We start from the raw sequence: 22,462 nt of genomic DNA, 5'->3' as shown, positions 1-22,462 counted from the left end.
GTGTATTCAGCTGTTATATCTGCCAAAAGTGGCTACTTTAAAGAGTCAAAAGTTTAGAATACATTTTGGTCTATAAATGCATTCCATGATTTCTTTTTTAACTCCAATTGCTTATTTGTACTATGCTTTCATTTCAGAGTGCAATGAGCCATTAACTGCATCATTTTCAATAAAAAGCTGGAAAAATGAGGTGTTCTAAAACTTTTGAGCAATTTTGAGAAACGCTGTCAGCCAGGTAAAGTTTAGTAACTTCTAAAACCAACCAAGTTACTGTTTCACTTTTCATTTTAATTCCATTTTCAGCATAAACTTTTATTCACCCCATCTGACATAAAGAATGTTTCTGTGTTAAAGAGACGAGGTGATGGGGTTAAAAATGTTAAAAAAGAATCTGAAAGATTTTAAGCCATATGTCTTTCCTGATGCAAACCTAAAGAGATTTGTGTCTTCCAACAACCGAAAGAACTGGGGATCTTTTGCTTGTTAGGTGAATGTGTAAACCACTACACTAAGGAGCCACTAATTGGCCCAAAAGAGTAAATAGTACTTTATTAAATAAAATGTTAGAATTTTGTGTTGTGTGTTTCTGAAACAGACATTTACTTGCACTCCAGTTCATCATACCTTTGCACAGATAAATGTTAAACCCTTTAAAGATGCTGCAAATGTCTGTATGATGTCATTCCCTTATGCTGAGCATGTGTTTTAGTGTCTGTGCCACAAAGTGACTCATCTGCTGCTTATAGAGGGATGTCCCTAACCAAACCACATGTATTAGATCAGGTTACACATGTCTATATCTGGAGCCTTAAAAGGAACTTTAATCAGTAGTTTAGCCTTGCATACTTATTTGTTGGTAAAAGTTTATGAGAGACTTTGAACTTTGCTATCATATTGCTCTGCCTCGTATCAGGCACCCAAACATAACCAATATGCTTTTTGCACTTTTGAAGCATTGCACAGCTCTCCGACAACACACCAGCTGTTAGCCTGCTGTGTGCAGTACTCATGAGATTGCTTTCCTCCCAAAGTTCAAATTTGCCAATAGTAAAAGTCTTCCAACATTTTTTTAATGTCCACTTCCACAGTAGGTGGAAAATTGAACAAAGTATTGTACAGAGGTATCAAAACGCCTGAGATCTGAAATTATTTCTTAATGCCACCGCTGGACAGGACAGCCTGGATGTTTAAGTGTGCAATAGTAGTTCCCTTATCAGTGTTTCTGTGAGACAGGGCTGGGTGGAGCCAGGTGGTGTATGGAAAGTGGGCTTTCAAAATAAGATGCCCTCGACATTTCTCAGCATTTTTTCTGTTTATTAGGAGTAGGTCCTCTAAGAGTCATGAGACATCCATTTCTTCTGTAGCTCCATGTGTTTTTGTCAAAGTGCAAACACAAAACAGCTAAACTTGATTGTAGGTTTTTTAAAGTGTGAGCTTAGAAATGCTGTAAAAAAAAACCCATTAAAGTAACATTTTTATCTTTTGGGGGGGTTAAACATTCTCTCTGAATTTGCATTTATATCCTGGTTCTTCCAGGATAAATCCCCCCAAAAAATCTAGAACTTCAATTAAGATTAAAATCCAGCAGGGAGAAATCAAGTGAGAGTTCATTAAATGGGTTCCTGTGCTCCAAAATGTCTTTTGAGTACACACCATTTAAAAAAAACTACTGCGTGCTGTGTGTTACTGAGATATTTAATGATTGTCACATGGCTACACAACCATAAATACTTGTTGATCTTTGCACCACCATTGTAATGTGTTATCACTGGGTCTGTCAACTTAGCAACAGTATATTTGTACTAAATCAGTTAAGTTGCCAGTGTTATCTTCTACAATAACTTTCAGACAATATCGCCTCATAATAAAAATCATAAAAGTTTCTTAACAAGCAGCGTCTCGATAAGCTGGGTAAACTGATGCTCTATTTGGAGTTGTGTTCACTGTCTTTTAGCTCTTGTTTTGGTCATCACCTTTACAGGAAATCAACCTGTTAGGAACAATTTAGAAGAGGTCTAAGCAATTGTTTCTCTCTACCTTGAGGAGTGTTGCTAGCAGGAGCGAGTCCACACATTCAGAACCAGTTCTGGAACTGGAACTCATCAGGTGTAACTTGCTCCTGTTGCTGATGTCTGGTGGTTCTTGTGAACTGGGATGCCTGGAATGGAGTCAGATTTCCGGCATGATTTACTGCTGTCCTATGCCTCACTGTGTCCACCAGCTAGTCATTAAGTCTGCCTGCTGTTTGTTGTGTCTGTAGTGTAGCTTAAATGGAGTTTGTTTGCTGCGAAAACCCTGAGAAAACTGTTTGCAGTCAAGAAATATCGGAGAATTCCCATCTGGACCCGAGATTAAATATTTTCTATGTTTACAGCTAATTTCAAGCTTTGTGGCTTGTAGTGGAAAATCACATTTTGTGACTTTTGTTGATACCCATTTAGTAAAACATGGACAAATCCAGAGAACTGCAGTACCTGTTACTGAGAGAAGACTGATCACAGCAGGTGGTATTAGCAGAAATAACACTCATGCAGTCTTCTCAGATGACACATGTGATTCATTGCATGTTGATTCCAGCAGCCTTAGTACTGCTCACTCTATAGCAACTGTCAGCTGCTGCTTTTCAAATGATTCATTTCCAGGTTGATCTAAAAACACTCAACATTAGACTCACTGAAGGCAGTGATCACATGGGACCATTCAGAGTTGACCATCCACATCCTGTCTCTGTCAGACCCCTCACACCTGCAGTCTCCACCCACCCCCACCCTCTCTGGCTCTATGTCTCTATATAGAGACATGCGGTGTCCTGCCAAGAAATACAAGGGCATTGCCACATGTCAGCCATTAGCCATTCCTCCGTGTGATATGTAGCAAGACACACGCACACAGAAAAAGTGTACAGCGCATAGGCAATCACATACACACAGCCACACTCTGTCTGTGAGGGTTGGTGTGTAGGAAAATAATTGCCGAGGGAGCAGCTGAGGGCTGCGTGAGACGGCTGATTTTCATCTTTTCCTTTGTTTAACAGTTGTTCCTCTGTCTGCGAAACAGAAACCAGCCGTATTGTTGTTCAGGGTAAAAAGTTCATTCTTGTATTTTTGGAATCCTGTTTTAAAACGAGTCTAAAAATACCTGGGAGGTTCGTGCATGTGGGCGTGTGGAGGGTGAGCTGGGTGTAGATTTGCCGTCATCCAAGAAAAGATCAAACTCTGCGTTAAATCACTGGCAGACAAGTGCCCACATACTGATTTTTATTGTTTTACGCAATCTTCCTTCACCAGCTTACATCTCCATTTGGCCTAAAATTCCCTACAAGATGCTGACTGTGCTCGCCTGTGAGGCCCTAAATTTAAACCATGTTGTTCCTTGTAATGTCCTAAAATGAGGAAGGCTCACAGGCAGCATGACTCACACACTAGATATTCATGTAATGCTCTTTAGTCGGCATGCTGCTGCTTGCTGTGGACGATTTTGATACTGTAAAATAACTACTTAATTTTGGTCATTTGTTGTGGCAATACCAACAACAATTATGGGGCTTCAGCTGTCAGTTTGTTTTTGTCACAACAAAAAAAAGTAGACAATAATGGGGATGAGGTAAAGAAAATTACACAGTGTAAGTTTTTCCTCTATTGTATAAGTGAGAACTGAGGCGGAGAAGTTTGTTTGTTTCTCTGTCTACAAAGGAAGAAGCCTTTTCTGTGTGGCTGTAGCTCGTGAGGTAGAAATGGTCATCTACTAATCGGAAAGTTGGTGGCTTGATCCCTGGCTGCATCAGTCTGCATGCCAGACTTGGGCAAGATACTAACCCCAAGTTGCTCTCAGATGCATGCATTGGAGTGTGACTGTGTGTGTTAGATAGGAAAAAGGGCTTGTATGAATGGGTGAATGAGGTATGCTGTATAAAGCGCTTTGAGTGCTCCTTGAGAGCAGAAAATTTGTACAGTATATAAGAATCAGTCAATTTACCATGAAAAAAAGTTAAACTCTATTTAAGAGTGAACCCCATGAGATCAGGTGATACCTTATGATCAAACACTGGGTGAGGGCAAAGTCCCTTTTAACAGGAAGACCTCTGGCAGAGTATGGCTGAGGGAGTGGCGGCCATCTGCTGCAAACACAAAGCACTGAAAATTGTCTTCTTACTCTTTTTTCTTACTTTTATAACTCAGGCACACAGTATGAACCACTGAGGGGTTTTGAAGCACATGACGAGTGCAGAAGCGTTGTGATCAACATGAACAAACCACTAAAGTCAGCACTGCAGTTTCAGCTTTAATCATTTAAAGTAATGCTGTCTTTCTCTCCTGTTGCCAACAGCCTTATTTTATACAAAATCTTTTACTGAATTCTCAGTAGTCACATTGAGCGGTTGGTTGCTGTTTTATGTATTATTTATGTGTTATTTGTGACATCGCAGACTGATTCAGCTCACACATGTGAACTAACAAATTATACAAGAGTGTTTTGGTAGTAATTATTATTTGGAAGGATCTTCTCAGGGTGCAGTCACTCTTTGTTATTTTAGATTGTGTAACATGAAAACAAGTAGATATGTGAACACCAGAGCTGAAATGAGACGGAATTTTCATTGGTAATTAAGGTTCAGAACCTTCTGTTTTTATTTTTAGATTGGTTAAGCTGAAAAATAGTCACCACTACAGTGTCCAGTGACATACTCACCTCTCACCCCTGGGGCGGTCTATCTTTCAAGCTTGGTTCCTCTACCAGAGGCCTGGGAGGGTCCTGTGCAGCATTTTAGCTGTTGCTAGAACTGTGCTCTTCTGGACAGAGCTCTTGGATGTTGTTCCTAGGATCTGCTGGAGCGACTCACCTAGCTTGGGAGTCACTGCACCTAGCTCTCCGATTACCACTGGGACCACTGTTACCTTCGCCCTCCACATCTTCTTGAGCTCTTCTCTGAGCCCTTGGTACTTCTTCAGCTTCAAATGTTCCTTGTTCCTGATATTGCTGTCATTTGGTATCGCTACGTCTATCACTACGGCCATCTTCCTCTGCTTGTCTACCACTACTATATTTGGTTGGTTAGCCACCACCATTTTGTCTGTTTGTATCTGGAAGTCCCACGGGATCTTAGCTCAGTCATTTTCAACCACCCTAGATGGGATGTTCCATTTTGACCTCGTAACTTCCAGGCCATACTCAACACAGATGTTTCTGTATGCAATGCTGGCGACTCGGTTATGGCGTTCCATGTATGTCCTGCCTGCTAGCATCTTGCACCCTGCTGTTATGTGCTGGATTGTCTCAGGGGCATCTTTACACAGCCTGCACCTGGGGTCTTGCCTGTTGTGACACACCCCAGCCTCTATGGATCTTGTGCTCAGAGCTTGTTCCTGTGCTGCCATGATTTATGTCTGTGTGCTGTCTTTCAGTCCAGTCACTGGTAGGACTTTTGGATGTCACCCACTTTCTCTATCTGCCAGTGGTATGTACCGTGCAGGGGCCTGTCCTTCCATGATGGTTCTTCCTCTTTCTTGGGTTTCTGCTGCCTGAGGTATTTACTAAACATGCACTAAACTGGCCTTCCCTCCGCTTAGCATACAGCCTCAGGGTGCTGGACTTGGAGTGAAACCCTCCATGTATGGTCAGGAGCTTCCTTCTCTTGATGTCAGTGGCTTCTATCTCCTACTTTGACCTGCTTATTATTCCAGCAGGGTACCTGATCACAGGCAGGTCGTAGGTGTTGATAGCCCGAATCTTGTTCTTATGGTTCAGCTCTCTTCTCAGTACTTGCCTGACCCTCTGCGGGTACTTAGTGGTTGCAGCTTTCCTAGCGGCCTCTTCATGCTTCCCATTTGCCTGTGGGATCCCCAGGTACTTGTAGCTGTCCTCTATGTCTGCAGTGTTGCCTTCTGGTAGTGCGAACAACATTCCGATGTCATTGCTGTATATCCTGGTGATGCTGGTAGCAATGAATTGATGTCTTGTTCACTGTTGGTAGCACAGCTTGGCAAACCTTTGTAGATCCCGGACTTGATGGTGACTTGTGCTATGGGCTTGAAGTTGGCTGACTGCTCGGTCTACCAGTAGCTGGTGTTTCGCTCCTCTGGTATTCTTGCCAATTCCTTTCTGTGCCCCGCCATGTGCCTTTTCATCTTAGCTGCTATAATCCCCTAAAGGAGCTTCCATGTGGTACTGAGGCAGGTTATTGGCCGGTAGTTGGATGGGATATTTATATATGTATGTATGTATATGTATATTTGGGCCACTTTAGTTCCATGGTAGCCTTCATACCTTTTAAATAATGATGATGATGGTTATTAAGAGATGAGGCAAAAGAAGAAGTACACTGTGCAACAAAGTCATTCTAGCTTTTGTTCAGAGAGCACACACCTTCGTCATCGCTTACATCGGCATGAATTCTTATTTTATTGTTCGTTTCATCCTGTGTGCCCAAAGGCTGACACCACCTTAACAGTCACACCTCTTCTGTCCTCGCAGTGCTGCGATGACGATGATGGCAGAGAAGCTGCCAAGAGAACCTGCCGTGTGTGTTTGTTTGTGGGCGTCTGTTCCTGCATGTGTGAACATCCCGTTAATTCAGCGTGCTCTTAAGCGCCACCTCAGGAGTGTGACACAGGTCACATGGCATGTGCATTCTCTCTTACTCTCACACACACACATACACATACACATACACACACACACACTGCATTAACTGGTACTCTTGCTTTTATATTAAACATAAATTTTCTATATCCCGTGATTAGCTCACATCCTGTTTAATGCTCTGTGCAACACAAGTTATTAACAAACCCTTTGCTTAGATTCATGCTGCTAATAAAAACTGTCACATTCTGACCAAGAGGACAGGAGGCTCATTTCTCTTAAATGTGAGCTTTAGTAACACGACACCACATACTGCTCACTGTGATTCTTCTCACACACTCACTGCATGGTCAAAAGTATGCTCTTTGAGTTCAGGTGTTTTCAGTCGATTTGCGACAGGTGTCTAAAGTCAAGCACCTATCCATGCAGTCTGTCTTTACACATATTTGTGAAAGAACAGGTCATTTTAAAGTCTGTGCCTTTTTCCAGAGAATTAGATCTTTGCATGGGTCATTTAAAAAAAAAAAAAAAGCCCCCTTTCAGCTGCATTAGAGGCACTGGTACGTAACTTGCATTACATTTTGTGCAATTACAGAAACAATCACAAAAAGTCGGAAGATGCTTTCGCTCACTGTTAGCTTAAGATGATTTTCAGGAAATTAATTGGATTAATATTGTATTTTAACAACAAAAACATCTTGTGATTATTTGGAAGAAATGACATATGATGATGTCCTGTACCTGATTTTTGTGTTAACATTAGTCACAAGATAAGCCAGTAAAAATGCATGTGCAGGGAAAAGAAAACTGCCTTAGATATTATAGCGTTGAGCTTGAAGTAGGCAGGAGAGTATGGTTTTGTATGTGTAGAGTTTACAGTGTCCGCTGTGTGGGTTTTCTCTGATGTCCCACCACTGAAAACCTGCTACATTAATGTTTTATATATCGACGCTGCACACTCTAAACATCACCAGTTTCACTTCCTTATGTCCTTTGTTTTTTCTTACCGGAATAATGGCTAGATTCCTTCTTGCAACTAACTCCTCGTGGTAACAGTGGGTACCCTCAGAGGGTAGCTCCTCATGTTGCCAAAGCAAGTCCAGTTGTACAGAAATCACTTACTGGATCTGTGACCGCAGTCAGCTTTTGCCTGATCAGTTTATGGTCTTAGTTGATAGTTTCAAGTCTGACCAAATACAACATGGTGTTCATTTTGTAAATCATGGTCCTAGTTGGAGTCCTTTTGAACTAGTTGCTGCTATTTGAGTGTGGGTTGTTTCTCATTCAGTTCTGTCCTTTGCTCATCAAGATTTTGAAGGCTAGATTAAAGACGGTACAAAAAAACACAAATTATTGAATAACTGTTAGTTATGTAAGTTCTACTTGTGTTATCACTCTTTCAAATTGTAATTTTCATCAGTGAATTGTCCTTTTTTAAGCTCTGCTTAGGACTGATTTTCAAAGACACCAGTCTGAGGGTAAAGACCGTAGTTGGAGTTGGGTCGTGGTGTTTCCCGCTCTCTTGTCCGACTCAGCTCCACCCAAAGAGGAAGTTTTCTGGTGAGCGGTTGAGATGTACCTAATTCCAGTCTGCGACTGTGGTTTTTCAAACGTAGATATTTTTTTTATATACCGTATGACAGAGCCAGACTCCTCCGTCTTTATCATTTGCATTCTGACATGCCCAGTTGTTTCACTTCCTCCTGAGTGTACAGTAAACCCCTTGAGGAAGCTGGGTTTATGGGTGTGTCTGGGGGATACAACAGCGGTGACATGCAAACAGACAATGTGCTGCCTGTCCACGCATGCATGGCAGTTAAACTGTGCACTGTAGCATGAGAGGATACCCACTCACAATTCATTTTTTGGTAATTATTTCAATTATGCATGTATGTGTTCATACATGTTCCTGTTGGAGTCTCTTTTGGTTCATTGGGAGTGGGTTGAAATGTAGAAAACCACACAGACACACACATTTCTTTGTGTGTGTGTGTTTGTGTGTGTGTGTGTGTGTGTTTGTGTGTGTGTGTGAAATCACATTTGTAAAACAAAAACAGTTCTGAGTTTTGATCATCAACACGACTTACAGACAGTGAATTTTGTAGGTCCAATATAAGTATATATAAGTTTTGTTAATCTCGATTTGTTTATTGCTGTTTTTCTGCAGGAACCACACAACAGTTCGAAAGTGAGAAGTGAAAAAGCGTGAGGACTTGGAAGTAAATCGAAGGAACCTGAAAATACGACAGTTTTGAAAAAGAAGAAAAGTCAACGATAAAAAGATGGGGCGAAAGAAGATCCAGATAGCACGGATTATGGATGAACGGAACAGACATGTAAGTCATGTAAGACTCTGACAAGCACTTATTTCACAGTGTGCTTCCAGTTTATTATTTTAATCACTGAGATATGAAAGAACAGAATCTTATGAGGTACACTTTCGCAAGTTTAAATTCAATTAACCACTCCAGCCTCCATGCTGCCTTGTTGCAGGTAAAGGATAAACTAAGGAGCTGCACCGGGCCAAGTATAAGCTGAAGAAGGATTATTTGAATTGAATTGAGCTGGAAATGAGTATAAATCATGTCCTTTAAAGTACTTAAAGAGGTTTTTTTTTATATTTAGCAAACAGTTTTTCTGGCTCAGCCTCTGACTGAACTAAGGACTCATCTTCTTCCTGTGATTCCCCCTCAGTCTTTCCCCTGTTTATTCTCATCACAGCGTATTTATAGAACAAGTTCATTAAGGGTACATTTTTAGCTCCACTTGAAAACTTCACAACTCGAACTGAAGTGTTTCCATGTCAGTTTCCAAAGTTCCTGTGCATTGTTTAAAATAAAAAATAACCACAAAGGAAAAGCTGCTGCACTTAAGTAAAAATCAAAAATGAAAGGATAGGATCAAATCAAATAAAAAGATCATACAGCAGAAAGAGGAATTATACAAATTGATGGCCTCATTAAGAAAGGAGCTTCTGTGACATGCAATGAAACATTTAATCATGATTACTCTGAGCAAGAACCCTGTGCAGAGGGATGTCTGTGTTTAGGTGAACACATGAAACGCTGCTGTATATACACATTCACGCTCTGTTTCTTTCACCTGCTTTCACTTAAGTACAACACAAACCAAGAACACTTAATACAGACAAGCTAGCAAAGCCATGTCTTGTGACGCCCACAAACACGACTGTGTGATTGTGTGTGAGAATCATTTCAAAATGTGCCAGTACCATCTAGCTCATGGCAAAATAACTGGGTTATAACGACTGATTGTAAATAGGTGCATTGACACGCACACACAGGCGCAAACACACACACATATCTTTTCTGGGGGAGTGGTTCCTTTCTTCCTGTTATGACAGGAAATGCAGGCACATGTGCTTCCTGAACCCCCTGACAGGGCAGAACTGACCTCCCAAGTCCTTCCCTCGTCTGTACCAAGGTATACCAGTGCCTCTTTGTGTGTAGGCTTGTGCTGTGAACACAGTAAAAGTATGTCTATTTGGTCATTTTGATGACAATTATTCATACTGAAAAAATAACATTTCCTTTTTTTATGTCAGTGGCTCAGTTTATGATGGCTGACATGTGTGGAAAATAGCAGCAAGCACCAGCGATTGCTGACCTGACACACTTGTACTCCTTGTAGTGCAAATGCAAGCTGGTTTGCAACCCACCTCCACCCAAGCTACCAAGTTGTTGAGATCATCTAGTTGTCCTGATATTTATTTATTTATTTTTTACTTTTCTATGCTTTATTCCTGTCTTCTCTGTCCCTCTCTGACTCTGATTTTAACCATATTTTCAGCATCAAATCATTGGAACGTACATTTATCAGCACTGTGTGAAAGGCAATAACGTTACTTATCATAAACATTTGGCCTTCACTTGTCTATCCTGTTGACCGAGCAAGATTATTGGTAGCTGTTATGTGTTTTTGAAGATAATGTAAAAGAATTTGTTGTAATACCTTTGACAGTAACCTAGCCACAGAAACCTGTAATTGTTTTTTTCTGTTATTCTATTATTCTTTTCTGTTATTCTGTTAATTCTGTTATTTTGTCAGGGCCACAGCAGTTTACAACTGTTCAAAACCTTTATGGCTTTCCAAAATTGATGAAGATTATTCTGTTGCATACCTAAATCTTGTATTTGCATGTTTCCATACTTATCCATATATATGACCATATAAGTTCTATATAATATGTAATAGGGTTACAATTGGCAAAATGGTAGATGGACTAGACATTTCACGGTTCTCCTTTTACCTTCCTTTCTTCCAGGTGACTTTCACTAAGCGTAAATTTGGCCTAATGAAGAAAGCTTATGAGCTCAGTGTGTTGTGCGACTGTGAGATTGCCCTGATCATCTTCAACAGCACCAACAAGCTGTTTCAGTATGCCAGCACAGACATGGACAAAGTTCTGCTGAAATACACCGAATACAATGAGCCACACGAGAGCAGGACCAACTCTGACATTGTGGATGTAAGTAAAAAACACACACACACACACAATGAACATGTATTAGCTGTTGACTTCGGTCTTTTCAGTTTCCTGATTGATCGAAAAGAATTCTGAGAAACCATCCATTAATCTTTTTTTATACTATTCTTACTTATACTATTTGATGTGGACACCCTGCCACATCAAGACCACTTTCTCCCAGCTTGCTGCCCCTCATAATTGGAGATAAAGTATCAGAATTTCAGGAGCGGGACCACGCCTCCAAACATGCTCCTTCTGGTTCTCATCTATTTATGTTCCCCAGTTCTACAAGCTGTTTGTTCTCGTTTACGTGCCCCACCCTCCCTCCCCCTTTCAGTTTTTTAACTTCTTCACTTTTATTTAGTACGTGGGGAGCTTCCAGGCCTGGGAGCCACAGCCAGTCCCCTTCGAGGCTTTCCCCAAAACGCAGCTCAATTCATATTTAAGCCATTCACCTTTATCTACTAAAACGCTGTCAAACCTAAAATGAGGACGTGGGCCCAGCAAATAAAAGAGCAGTTTCGAACAACTGGTGGGTGGAGCTTATGTCCTCACAGCCAGTGTGGTGTAGCTAAAAATCTTTCTGTATAGTTTATTAATTGGAACTATAATGCTTTAAGGATCTGACCTCAGAACTGATTGTGTGCAAATGTGTGTGTGACACACTGTATAGCATTTCAGCAGCACACAGTACTAAAGTTTGTGCTGGACTGAACCTTGTTCTGCCTAATTTTAATAGTCATAGTACTAGGAAAAGAGCACAATAGCAACTGCTTCTGCAGACACATGCAAACACACACTCTGTGGAAACACGCACCCACATGTTGTGGACACTTGCTAAGCACACCATGACACCAAGGTCAAATCTAAGCTGTAAGATGTCAGAATCCAGGCAGTTCTGAATGAAACATGTGACATATTGCTAAACAACAGATTATGTTTAGGAAATGATGAGGAAAATGACTCAGACAATTAAATGTAAACATCCAAGGTTTGTTCTCATAAGCAGGACTATCCTGTTGAGACGAGAAGGCAGAGGACTGTGTTGATGCCGTTCTCTGCTCTCTGCCTGCACATGGACACACCGTGTGCGTGCTTTTCCCCCACATTGCCGACCACATGAACTTTCAGGCAACCCCATCAGAGCCAGCCTTACGCACTATGTAATCCTCTGTAATCTACTACAATCCTGTTTAGCTCATTACTATAATCTATACCTGTAGTCCCTTCATCTCTGTGCTGTAAAGACACAGTTTGAACAGCAGCGTTATTTACTGCTCACTGCTGTCACTGCCACTGTAACCTCTGTACAACTTTTCCTCCCTCGCTACTGTCCAGCTTCCTTTTCCTGTGTGTGTGGACACTTTTTCTTTTGCCTAGCCATGGCACTTTTGTTAGTTTCCTAAACTTTGTAAAACTGTTGTGGAAAGGAGTGATGAATGAGGGGATCTTTTTGATAAAGCCAGTGGAGTTTTTCTTCTCCAGACTCATTTTAATTCCAGCTCTGTATGTAAGGGTGCCATTGTTAATTTGTTTTGCCAAATGAAATGGACTGGGACTCTGAGCACTCAAAGCACTTTTACTAGAAGCCTCGCCCAGTGACACAAGTGCTTTTTTCAATACCTAAGCACCTTATCTAGCATACGCACGCACACACACACACACACTTAGATGGATGCACCAGGCCAACTCAGGGTTTCTTTAGAGATACAGTGGCTTGCAAAAGTATTCGGCCCCCTTGAACTTTTCCACATTTTGTCACATTACAGCAACAAACATGAATTAATTTTATTGGAATTCCAGGTGAAAGACCAATACAAAGTGGTATACACGTGAGAAGTGGAACGAAAATCATACATGATTCCAAACATTTTTTACAAATAAATAACTGAAAAGTTGGGTGTGCGTAATTATTCAGCCCCCTGAGTCAATACTTTGTAGAACCACCTTTTGGTGCAATTACAGCTGCCAGTCTTTTAGAGTATGTCTCTACCAGCTTTGCACATCTAGAGACTGAAATCCTTGCCCATTCTTCTTTGCAAAACAGCTCCAGCTCAGTCAGATTAGATGGACAGCGTTTGTGAACAGCAGTTTTCAGATCTTCCCACAGATTCTCAATTGGTGTTATAGTGAATTGCCATACACCCTAAACTGTGGCTGCACGCTCAGGCATGCAGTCTGAGAAGAAAGCTCTCACTTTAGCTGTCATACAAATGGCCTCACATTTGATTCTTTGGTTTATCGAAGAGTGCATGCTCCACTCATTGACTGCAAGCTTTCTCTGATCATTGTAGTGTGTCAGCCTGGGGTGAATATGTTTCACTCCTGTGAAGATCGTGATATTGTGTTAGCACACATCTGAATGCTTCAGTGCAGCAAACTGGCAAAAGTTCAGCTTTTCTGGAGGTGCACACACTCACTGATGATCAGTTAATCAAGTGAATTTGATTAACAGCGCCTGGCTGCTAGCTTCTCTCTTAATTCCTGTGGAAGCAGTAAGGTTCAGTAAGGAAGCAGTTCTTCATTTTTGATTGTCCTGTGAAGACTATCTTTCATGCAACTCTATGTCATGGTATAAATTATAGATATTAAAGACTAGACTTAACCACCATAACATCATCTATTGCATTTTTGACTGTTCAGTATGAATGCTTGGTATGTTTAGGTCTGTCTCAGGGTTGATTTTAATTATTTATTTACTTATTTTAGTGTAGGACTGATCATTTTTTGCCAGGTTTATAAGCTAACAAGCCAGGAAGTGTAGAAATGAACTTAACCCAGACTTCTTGGTCAGTCTATACCACACAGTAAACCATATCTTTTGTGTCCTAATCCCTTTAAAAATGCCCCAAAAGGGACCAACAGCACAAACAAAGGACTAGTATTCAAATGTGTGAGTTATGTAAAAACCTTCACCCACAGCCATCATTAAGTGCAGAGTGTCTATAAAGAGCAAGAGGATTTTTTAGTTCAAGTTTATTTATATAGCGCCAAATGACAGCAACAGTTACCTCAAGGTGCTTTATATTGTAAGGTCAAGAAGACCCTACAACGATACAAAGAAAACAGAGAAAAACCCAACAATCACATCACTCCCTATGAACGAAATGCTTATTTATGAGGGAGTATTGGAAAAACTGAGCTGGATGAGGAATGAAGTGTAAGTTCTAGATGATAGTATGTCCACATAGATGTGAAAAGACCAATGAAATATCTGGCAGGCAGGAATTTAGTAGAAGAGAGGCTCCTTTGTTTTGGTTATCATTTTTTGTTCTCATGTGCCTGTTTGTGTGTGTACAGGCTACTGGCCAGATAACTATCAGCTTATTGTTTTGTGTTCATTTAGCCTGGGAACATTGCTGCTATTTATAAGTCTGCATTCCTCACTTTTACTCTGTTAACCTTCTTTTGCTTTAGCTCGCTGTGTGTGTTTGTGCGTGCGTGTGTGTGTTAAACTGTGGATCCGTGCCGTGTTCTGATTAGAAACAGATGAAACCTACACTCACATATGCTTGCGGAGTAAGTCCAGTTCCTTTGTGTTGGCTGAGATCCCTCCCTGCTAAATGGCTGGAAACCGGTAGTGGTCTAAAAATAGCTCAGAACACAGCTAAGAATAGCCATGACGGGCAGTGAGTGTGTAATTGTGGTTTGCTGTGAATGACTGTGTGTGTGCGTGTGTGTATAAGTGTGTGAACCACAGGAGGAAAATAAAGAATAGGAAGAGAAGCAACTTCAGACTGAGTAACCACACTGAAGTTCCCCACAACCTCCTTCTCTTCCCTCCTTCCTTTTCCCCTCTCTGTCCAGTCCAGCACATACCTAACCAGAGGAAGTCAAGGACTTCATGTAAAAGTGTGTCCGATATTTATATATACACAATGAGATGTCCTTTTTTTTATTTCTCATTTAGCAGTAGTGGAGGAAAAGCTTAGATCCATAACTAAATATAACAGCAGCATTGCAGAAACACACTTGTGAGTTAAAATTAATACAGAAATACTGAAAATACCACATTAACAGTAGAGTGAAACTAATGTTACACTACTGTCTCACTTCTTTAGTGTTGTGGATGGAAATCTGTGTGCTGTTAATGTATTTAAAAAATAATCACACATATAAACATTTAGATGTTTATATGTGTGATTACGGTTTCATGGCCAGGTGTGGACTGTTTTTAGTTTTTCGTGGCAAATTAAGGGTCAGAAATTTATTCCAGGTGCTTAGTTATGTTATATTCTTTAAATGAAATGATCCCCTGGGCAGTATTGTGGTGTGGTCAGTAGCAAGATGGTTCTGGGTTCAAGTCCACCAGCTGGCTTGGGGCCTTTTTGTGCTGATTTCATGTTCTCCCTATGCCTGCATGGGTTCTCTCCAGGTATTCTGGCTTCCTCCCCAGTAACGTGGTCAATTAACATGGTCAGTGAATGCTTATATGTCCCTCTTTGTTAAACAAAGTGGGTTGGAGACCTGTTAGGGGTGTTCTCTGCATAGGTGGCAGTAGGATGGAGTGATTGATTTGATATGAATTTCAAAGCTGTTTTTTGGACTTCACAGTGTGTGGTCTAAAAAGGTACTGCTGCATCACTGAGCTGGAAAAAAAAGCAGACCTATCAGACAGAGCAGAAACTTTGGAGGTGATGAAAGCGACATTCTTCAAAAGAAAGGTAGCCAGACCTACCTTTCATGCGCAACATTACACAACATCTGATTCTACAATTAATATAGAAGCCATCATAAAGGGGACAAAACTGCTTAATGATATATGAACTTTTCCAGTACTACAGCATCATATTGTAGTTTTTCATATTGTAGTTTTTTCCTCAGCTATTTCTTCTCAAAGTTCCCATTGTCTCTGAAAGTAGCAGGGAAGACATCTAAAGGTGATGGTAGCATAATTCTTTCCTTAGTTAAAAAAAAAAGATGAGGATAGTTTTATAGCATATGCAATTATGGCAGCTAATGAAACAGTTTCACTGGTCCCTATTGTGATTGTGTCACTGGCGATAGAAGCAGCAGGATGAATTCTAAAGTGTATGAAGCTATGCTGTCTGCTCGGATTCAGTCCAGTGCTGTACTGATAGCAGGTGATAGAAACAGTCTTTCACATAGCCTGACCCCTCTCTACTGGAAGCATAAGACTATTGCACAGTGGAGAACAGGAGCATCACATGATCCAGTACAAATATCCACCTCTTTAAGGCGCTACTGCAAAAACAGAACTGCAGGATTCATCCTCCTGAGAACATGAATGTATGCAGAATTTTTTTTTAAACTGCACACGCAGGTGGAAAATCCAGTAAATGTGAATATTTCTAGTAATAAATGTCGACTTCAGGGCTGAAAAGCCAGTGTAGAATAAGGTTCCTTTATTGGCCTCTACAACCTGTCATTCACCAACCTCAGTCAGAAATAACAGGTTTACAGCTGATAGCTACATAGAAGCTATTTCTTAAGGAAATTATGAGGAAAGTTTCAGAGAAATGCGTGTAAAGTTTGGGATCCAAAACTTGAATGTTTACAGTTGTTTCTTGTGTCTTTGTAAATAATGTAGGTCTAATTTTGGACAAAACTGCCATCTGCTGCCTGCGATGGTGTAAAAGTTGCGTGTCATGTTCCTTGGCACATGCTCACTTTCAGAGCAACTGCGCACACACACTGGCGCTCACATAGATTCAAAGTATCGTCTGATGTTAAAGAGAAGGAGACCACCCATGAAAAGAGATACCAATGGAGCAAGTGAAGCCAAAAAGAGAAAACAAAATGGATGGAAAAGCGATGAATGGTGGAGTTGGGTGGGAGATGGGCAGCTGATTTGATATTATGGTATCTCCCTTTCCCTCTTTCCTCGTCAGCTGTCTCCCCCTAAGTTGCAAATGCCAAAACAGGAATCTGTTCCAGCCACCTGCCGTTACACATATTCAGCCCTGACAAACACACACTCCTCATCAGTGGTTGGAAATAACTAAGACCTCAGAACATGTACTTATGTATTTGCATTATTATGTGAAGACTGTGATATCGCTTACTGAACAGAGCACTGTCCAAATATCTGGTTACTTTGGAGCAGCCAGGGATCAAACCACCAACCTTCTGCTCTACCTCGTGAGCTAGAGCCACCCCCCAAATAATGCTTTTGAATTTCATTAAAACACAACAAGACTAAAGATGTAATTTAATGCTCTTTGTATTCAGACATATTTCGTACAAAGAACCTGAGAACCTTGCACCTGATTTAACAGCACTGTCTGACAACACCAGCTCACACCACTTAATGAATGTGCTGTGATCTTGGCTATATTTACAAATGATCACTGAGCGACAAAGTTAGACACAACAGAGTGACTCTCAAACAGGGCCTAGCTTTGGTGTGGGCACAGCTGCTGCCCAGAGAGAGAGCTGGAGGTCAATGAGGGCAAGAGGTCTGCTATAGAGCAGTACTCTCCATAGATATTTCACTAGGTGCCTTAAAAGAAAAAGGCACCTAATCCTGTATAAATGAAACAGAATTGAACTGTAATGAATGTTAGCTCAATAGTTGGGTACAGTTCTATTAGATCTCACCACTGATGGCTAAATTTCCCCACTACCTTTTACAAGTAATTGACTGGTTGAAAACCACCAGTTAAGTTTTATCCACTCAGTCTATACAGTAAGAAGCAATGATGTATATTGCAGTACCTAAAAGTATATGAATCTGTAACACATTAGCTTCATCTCGGCAAACTACAACACTAGTCCCTTGAAAGAATTTAGTGTATATTGTTTACTTGTATGTTACAACTTGAATTGCTTTTTCTTAAGTATCTCATTAGATGGCAGTAGAGATGGACAGGATATGTGGGGAGCAAATAGGATTCAGTCAGATACACTATGGAAAGATGAGTTGGATGGAATTTTCAATACAATTTTATTTATACAACGCCAAATCAGAACAACAGTCGTCTCAAGGCGCTTTATATTGTAAGTTAGATCTTACAATAATACAACACAGAAAACCCCAACAATCATATGACCCCCCTCTATGAGCAAGCGCGTTAGCGACAGCGGGAAGGAAAAACTCTCTTTTAACAGGAAGAAACCTCCAGCAGAACCAGGGTCAGGGATGGGCGACCATCTGCCGTGACAAGGGTGGGTGAGGGGAGGAAGACGGGACAAAAGACATGCTGTGGATTGGAGGTGGGTTTCAAAGCAGCTGTCATGTGCAGCAACTGTAGGCAAGCCAAAGCAGCTTAAATGATGTGCACTACTGAGATTTCTCTGCCGGAGCGGGTGTGGTTGCCTGGCTGCAGCTGAAGCTTGACTGCATGGCTGCTGATGTAGCTGACAAACAGCTACCGATACTTTTCTGTTAAAGAAAAGAAACTGCAGACTGAACTACTTGTGAGGCTTGTTAGCAGATTTGGCTGCTTGGTTGTGGAACCTTTTAAAATCCTGGAAAAGTTTTTTGTTTTCTTGTCAGTGATTGTTGTCTCTTAACAACAATCGCCTCGTCTTGCACACTCTCCCCACGATCACTTATTCTAATTTTCCGAGAGAGAGAGCGAGAGAAAGTGTGTGTGTTGTCTTTTTCTTGATCCTTGTGAACATTTTATCCACATAACCCTGGTGCTGTGACCTCAGAGGCTGATTGTACAGATGATTGTGCAGACTGCCAATTACTCATCAGGTTATCATCATTATTATAGAGGTAATTTTTCCTGTGATAATTACTGAGATTAATTTATCTCTCAGCCCTAATTACAATTTTGTTTTTCTTCTATCCTCTCAAATGAATCATTTCACAATCCCTTTGGAGTTGGGTCAACCCTAAATTTGAAACCAGCGGACTAAGACTAACTTTAACGCTTAAACACTGTTTACAGATGTAATATCAGCCACTAGGAGACCTCTACTTTACCTTAAATTCCCATTTTATTGCATAAACACATGAAGTATTTATACAGTTTGCTCCTTTAAAGTCAATCAGTAAAATGTTTCCACCTGACTTCCTTGCATTCAGTCTTTATTTCCACTGAAAAAGCAAAGAGGGGTGTAATGTAGTGCGTAGTAAGTGTGTGCTCTGTGTGTATTTGATGAGGGATAAGTAGGCTAGTGGAGTCGGTTTTATGTTTTAATAGAGCAGCCAGATTGACAAACTGCGAGGGAGAGACGAGGAGCACTGCGGAGCACAGGGGCAAAAAATAACCTTCTACGGCCATCCTTCCAGTAGCCACACTGGTATTGGTGGAAGCTGCCTCACCCCTCCTCTCACTGCAGACCCTAACCTCCCCCCCCCCCCTTTTAAAGCACAACAGGTGTACATGACTGGGATAAGTGGGATAGCTGCTCCCACAGTCATATTTGTATGTCTGTGTTTGAAAGAGGCACTGCCATGCTCATACAGCGACAGACTGGGCTAACGGGGTGTGAAGCGCTGAAGCAGGCCACCAAGACCCAAACCACACACTGTACAACACATAAACACACACATGCACAAACAGACGCACACAAACTCACACCACCACCATCATCATCATCATCATCCAATATCTGTGTAAGAGAAGAGATTTCCCAATATTCACATGAAGCATCTGACCTTTGAGACACACACACACACACACACACACACACACACACACACACACACACACACACACACACAAATTAAATTCTGTTTATTTTTCACACATAACATGAGTATAAAAATTCAGAAGCCTTTTTGTGAATGCTGTCACATGCTGGTGAAACGAGTATGTTGGGTCTGATTGTACTGCTTGCATTTTAAACTGCTGTCTGGCTTATAGAAGTCAGTTTGGAGGCTCACTGGTGGGATAGCTACTCATTTATCGCCCTCTTGTGGTTGGAAGTGTTTGTTCTAAGGTTAACCTCTTCATTAGAAGAAGAGTCCTGGTGCAAGATCAAAAGTTTCTCAGAGCAGATAAACTAATCACACAACCAGCGCCTTTAATTGATCAAAAATAATATTTAGATTGCATGTTTTATAGTTTTACAGAGCTACTAATTGTAGTAGTCACAAGTAGCAGTGCAGTGCCAGTCCTGTATAAATGGAGAGGCTACCATCAGGAATGGTAGTCATTGTTAGTTTGAATATGTGGGTCATCAAGAATGAGATTTCCTTACCAGATTCTTCTGGACCGGGTAACAATGACTGCCTCTGATGCTGTTGGCCAACAGGGTGCTGGTGGAAACTGCACTACTCCTGGCTGAATACGTAGGAACAGAAATAGAGGGAGGTGTGTTAGGAGGCAGCGAGAGAGAAGGAAAGGCAGGGGTGTGGAGTTGAGAGTAGGGACTATGGCTGCTAAAAGGAAAGCGTTAGCTGATATGATGGAGAGAAGGAAGGTCGATTTTGACTTTGGACATCAAGACAAGAAAGCAAGTGAAGGCAGACGTAAGGATTTAAATGATTTAAGTCAAAAATGGAAGAATTATGCACTTAGTTCAGGGAGGAGTTGAGAAAGGCTCTGGGTGGTAGGGAAAAGTTACCAGATGACTGGAAAAGTACAGTTGAGGGAAACTGCCAGAAGGTGTTTGGTGTATCAGGACAGAGCAAAGAAGACAATGAGTCTTGTTATTGGAATGAGGAAGTTTTAGCAAAGAAAAAGTGGGATAGCCATAAAGAGAAATAAAGTAGACAGGAGTACTGGAAGGCTAGATGTACAGCAGAGAGAAGGGAAGCAACAAAAAGGCTTATAGTGAGTATGGAGGAAAGTTAGCAAATGAAGAAGAGTTGGATGAAGATTTGGTCCAGGTGACATACCTGTGCAGTTATGCAGATGTCTGGGAGACAGGGTAATGGACTTTTAGACCAGACTGTTTAACACAATCTCGGAGATTGAGAGGGTGGACAAGCTTAGAAATGAGGTTTAGGACATGTGCAGAGGAGAGATAGTGGACACACTTTACAAAAAATGTTGAAGATGGAGCTGCCAGGCAGGAGGAAAAGAGGAAGGTCTCAGAGAAGATCCATGGATGTAGTACATACAGTAAAGTCACCCTGCTGTGTTTGTCTCTTTTGTTTGTCTTCTTTTATCCAGACCCTGCGAAAGAAGGGTTTAAACGGCTGTGAAAGCCCTGACATCGAGGCTGATGACTCTGCTGGCCAGAGCCCAGAGTTGGACGATAAATACCGGAAAATCAATGAAGATATTGACCTGATGATCAACCGACAGAGAATCTGTGTATGTTCACACCTGCTCTTTTTGATGCATAGTGTTGTTTTAAGCAGCTTCGTGTTTCCTTACTAGTGACGACTGGCTTTGTTTGTTTTATGTGCAGGGTCTGCCCTCCTCCAACTATGACATGGGTATATCCATCCCAGGCAGTAATCAGGGTGGGCTGCTCTACTCCCATCAGGGCATAGGGGGCAGTCTAGGTAACCATAGCCTGCTGCCCATCTCTCACTCATCTCTGCAAAGAAACAGCATGTCGCCTCAACGTCCTTCCAGCACAGGAAATGCAGGTATGTTTGTGGTCAGTAGCTTTTACTTCAGTCCTCATCAAAGACCTTATTAAATGTTCAGCTGTTTTGGACTGTAACACAGCTAGAGCTCAAAATGGGCCTTTGGGCAAATAAGCAGGCTGGTCCACACCTAGCAAATACTCGGTGTTAACCTACCTAGCACGTGTTTTCCTGTTTTTTGTCTTCTATTTAAAAATCTTTTCACGATCCTGCTGATTTTCCTTTCATAGAAAGCCTGACGCACTGCAGTGTTTCCAGATTTTCTATATGAGGAAAAAACCCAGTATTGGCCAACATTTGGTCCAGCAGTGACAAAAAGGTGTAGCAGTCAGGCATTAATGGCATTTTAGACTTAAGAATACAACTTAAAAAGTGACTCAGCCATGAGTGTTTTCCTACTTTTTGCTATGATAATGACAATCAATAGATATACTAAGGCCAGCAAAGGATAATTTTCCCAGTAATCTTTCTAACTTTGCATTTCCTAACACGGTTAATAAAACTACAATTTTGCCAACTGTGTTAGGTTCTCTTGAATCGTCCTTTTCTTTAGTGGAGACCTATATAGTATGTTCATTTGAATAATTATTATTCTTAAGAATGAAGACAATCTCTGCATATCAGGTTTGGAATAACAGCTGAGCTCTACATGATAAATAGTTTGCAAAAGTTCCTGATCAAGAATCTAACACCCAAAGTATTATGGCATGTATAATAAAAATGAGCAACAAAACCCCGATTGTGTACTCATTTGATGTGTGTGTTTCTGTCTGTAGGACTGATGGGTTCAGAGCTGTCGAGCACTGTTTTGTCAAGTGTGGGTAAGAACCCAACTCTGTCTTATTTCTTTATATATATATCTCTATCACTCTCTCTCTATAGATAGATAGATCTTCCTCATAACAGAGTAAACTGAACACTGTCTTTAGGTC

At 41.1% G+C, this 22,462-nt stretch overlaps 1 protein-coding gene across 6 annotated transcripts in view; it reads left to right on the top strand.

Moving 5' to 3' along the window:
• Positions 1-22,462, top strand: part of LOC116329301 (myocyte-specific enhancer factor 2C-like) — a 34,852-nt gene that overhangs the window by 5,735 nt on the left and 6,655 nt on the right. For 4 of the 6 annotated variants that reach the window (XM_031751300.2, XM_031751298.2, XM_039615301.1 and 1 more), the window contains 5 exons: positions 8,747-8,915; positions 10,865-11,068; positions 21,106-21,249; positions 21,347-21,530; positions 22,307-22,351. In XM_031751300.2, coding sequence (XP_031607160.1) covers positions 8,862-8,915; positions 10,865-11,068; positions 21,106-21,249; positions 21,347-21,530; positions 22,307-22,351 — 631 coding nt within the window. In that variant the 5' untranslated portion in view covers positions 8,747-8,861. Of the gene's footprint in view, positions 1-8,031; positions 8,140-8,330; positions 8,448-8,746; positions 8,916-10,864; positions 11,069-21,105; positions 21,250-21,346; positions 21,531-22,306; positions 22,352-22,462 lie in introns of those variants that run through there. The other 2 variants (XM_039615303.1, XM_039615302.1) reach the window with 2 other exon arrangements.

This window comes from Oreochromis aureus, linkage group 7, assembly GCF_013358895.1.
Source record: "Oreochromis aureus strain Israel breed Guangdong linkage group 7, ZZ_aureus, whole genome shotgun sequence".
Taxonomy (NCBI): domain Eukaryota; kingdom Metazoa; phylum Chordata; class Actinopteri; order Cichliformes; family Cichlidae; genus Oreochromis; species Oreochromis aureus.
The sequence above is the reverse complement of the archived record's forward strand: the minus strand, read 5'-3'. Positions and strand labels throughout refer to the sequence as shown.